Genomic DNA, 2,599 nt, shown 5'->3' on the forward strand with positions numbered 1-2,599 from the left:
TTCTTCATGGGCATAACACTCATGCAGTTTGCAAATTGTTTGTGTGACATGCACTGGCTCGCCTTCATGGTTTAAAACTGAAATATTTATAATTTTGCTACGTGTTTGTCTTTATCACTAATTGCAAAATGATGGACGATGGTTCACATTTCCCGTGATAATAACATTTTATCAAAAGATCTCCCTCTTTTTTATGTCTTTCTTGCTGCATTAAAGATTAAATGGTAAACGGTATTATTAATAAAGACATATTTCACCAACATAGTTTTAGGAATAATGCAACAAAAGTCAGTAGGCCAATTGTCTTTCTTTTACAGTTACAAACAATTTTTTGTGGTTTTGCAAGTTTTCACAAATTTCTTTTCTCTAGTAGTGAGTTTAAGAAATTACAGCAGTTGATTGACCTGTTTTTTATTTTTTATTTTGTTTTGTTTCACCAGACTGAACAATTATTTACCTACTGTTTTTAGAACCCCCCACCTCCCATTTAAGTAGATATGAGCCGTACATGCATGACTGGAAATTAAAGACCATCACCAAGATGGCAACCAAGTGAACTAATGTGGAATGACTTTGGACTTTATGGACATTTTTATATATGATTGTGACAATGAGGACACTTCGACTGATTGATTGCCATGTGACATTTTTATTGAGAGATTTACAGAAGAATTCAAGAAAAATAAAATTCTTCCTTAATTTTTTAATTATTTCACTTAATATTTCTAATAATTTGGTGAATCCATGGAAGATATGCTGAAATCTTAGTATAGACAGTAGGTTGCTCAGGTGAATTGCAGCGTATTACGGACCCAAAAGATGTCACACCAACTGCAGTGTTTCCACAAACCAAAGGACCTCCTGAATCTCCCTGTTAAACAAAGATCAGTGAAAGCAGTTCATACATTACTATAAAGTCTTTACATTTTTTTTGTACATACTAAGCAGGATCCTCCATGACCATGTGCACAGATCATCTGCGAGGCAAAGTACTTGGGTCCCCATTTATGTTGACACTCTTCGTGGTTTCTTGTAGTCGTGTTTGCCTCCATTAGACGATTGCTTGGTATGCCATCCGTCCGCAGTCTTCCCCAACCCGCAACACTACAGAGAGTATCTCCATTAACATCTCCTTCCTTCGGTAATGATATCCAGTTAACATAGTTGTTTAGTTTGACCTTCTCCTGTAGCTGTAATTCAAAAAAATACCATTATTAAGAGGTTTAATAATCTTTTATAAGACTGAACTTCAGTTGATTATTCTGCTGTTTTTGAGATTAAAAGCGCTGAAGGCAAGTGTTTATGTTTTTATTATTATTTACAATTGCCTCTTAAAAAAGGTTTTTGTATAGAAATTCAAACATAGTTATGTCATGTTTATGCCACTGTTTTCTGATCAGAGATTATTTTGAACAAAAATGTTTTATAGGTTGTTACCCTCAAAAGCATGATGTCATTCTGACGCGAACAGATTGTATGGTATGGATGTGGGATGTAGGACTTTACTTCGACACGGTATGAAATCTCACTGTTCCTTAAGTCATGAGCACCAACCACAACCGACAGAATCTTTGGATATCTGTTGAAAGAGAAATGTGCATTTATGTAATCCAAAACATTGTCTTGCACTGCAGTCATTTTGTCAATTTTAACTCAACATTGCAGTTTAGACTGAACAAAACTCTTACCCTTTCCAGCAATGTGCAGCAGTCATGACAAACTCATCCGAAATGAGGAATCCACCACAGATATGCACAAAGTTATTCTGAATAGAAACCATGTAAGGTCTGGAGTGGGGTTTTGCTTCTTTGCCGTTCACTATACCCACATTCACACGAGCTGAGAGAGAGATTAGTCTATTAGTCAGCTTATTCAGTACATACCAGTTAATATAGCTAATATGCTGTTATATAAACAGTCTCACCAGTGAAGGTCAGGTGTGGCAGCAGAGAGGCCAGCAGGAGCAGAGAGATGATGGTCATCATGAAGACAATCAATGAGCTCTTACTGGCAAAACACTATATAATTATAAGGATGGGTGGAGACACTGGGCTGTCTGCAAGCCTTTTTTTCTCATCTTGTGGTGTCAGTTGGTACTGATAGTAAGAAGATATTATTTGTGTTCGTTCCTGTGTTAGAACCACAACATACAAAATATAAGATATGCATGTGTGCATATGGCTCTGGATGTCACACACACACACACACACACACACACACACACACACACACACACACACACACACTATTTTCCTTCATACTGTTTCACATTTTAATGTGGCAAGTTAAAGGTCAAGTAGGATTTTTTTTTAACTGCAATACCAGTGGCAGATTATTCAAAATTATATTTGCTGACACTGATAGTTGAGTTTTCTTAAGGAACCCCCCTCCCAAAAAACAAAACAAAACAAAAAAAACTCTCCCAACTAATGCTGTAAACTATACAGTAAGCTCCCTCATTTGGTATATAAAATTAGATGTTAAAATTATAACTTGTATAAAAGAGGAAGAGACTGACGCTCTTCCAGAGAAAATATAAATTAAAAGTGAGATCTCTTTAACATCTCAATTTTTTCTCCTAGCCAGAAATGAGGTTACT

General features: G+C 35.9%; 1 protein-coding gene across 1 annotated transcript; it reads right to left on the reverse strand.

Annotated features, from left to right (window-relative positions):
- Positions 1 to 638: 638 nt before the first annotated feature.
- Positions 639 to 2,046, reverse strand: LOC109061381 (mast cell protease 1A-like). Its single transcript, XM_042748766.1, has 5 exons — positions 1,925 to 2,046; positions 1,689 to 1,839; positions 1,438 to 1,579; positions 942 to 1,190; positions 639 to 871 (listed from the first exon to the last, which is right to left on the reverse strand). The coding sequence occupies exons 1-5, from the start codon at positions 1,983 to 1,985 to the stop codon at positions 713 to 715; spliced, it is 762 nt and encodes a 253-aa protein (XP_042604700.1). The 5' UTR covers positions 1,986 to 2,046; the 3' UTR covers positions 639 to 712.
- Between the last annotated feature and the right edge of the window lie 553 nt (positions 2,047 to 2,599).

Source organism: Cyprinus carpio, chromosome B22 (assembly GCF_018340385.1).
Source record: "Cyprinus carpio isolate SPL01 chromosome B22, ASM1834038v1, whole genome shotgun sequence".
Lineage (NCBI taxonomy): Eukaryota > Metazoa > Chordata > Actinopteri > Cypriniformes > Cyprinidae > Cyprinus > Cyprinus carpio.

What these genes read in the sequence shown, in the direction of transcription:
- LOC109061381 (XM_042748766.1), bottom strand. Translation starts at nt 1,985, where the DNA reads ATGATGACCATCATCTCTCTGCTCCTGCTGGCCTCTCTGCTGCCACAC. An exon ending in GCTGCACATTGCTGGAAAGG is followed by an intron (nt 1,580 to 1,688) that starts GTAAGAGTTTTG and finishes CTCTTTCAACAG; the next exon opens with ATATCCAAAGATTCTGTCGG. An exon ending in ATGACATCATGCTTTTGAGG is followed by an intron (nt 1,191 to 1,437) that starts GTAACAACCTAT and finishes TTTGAATTACAG; the next exon opens with CTACAGGAGAAGGTCAAACT.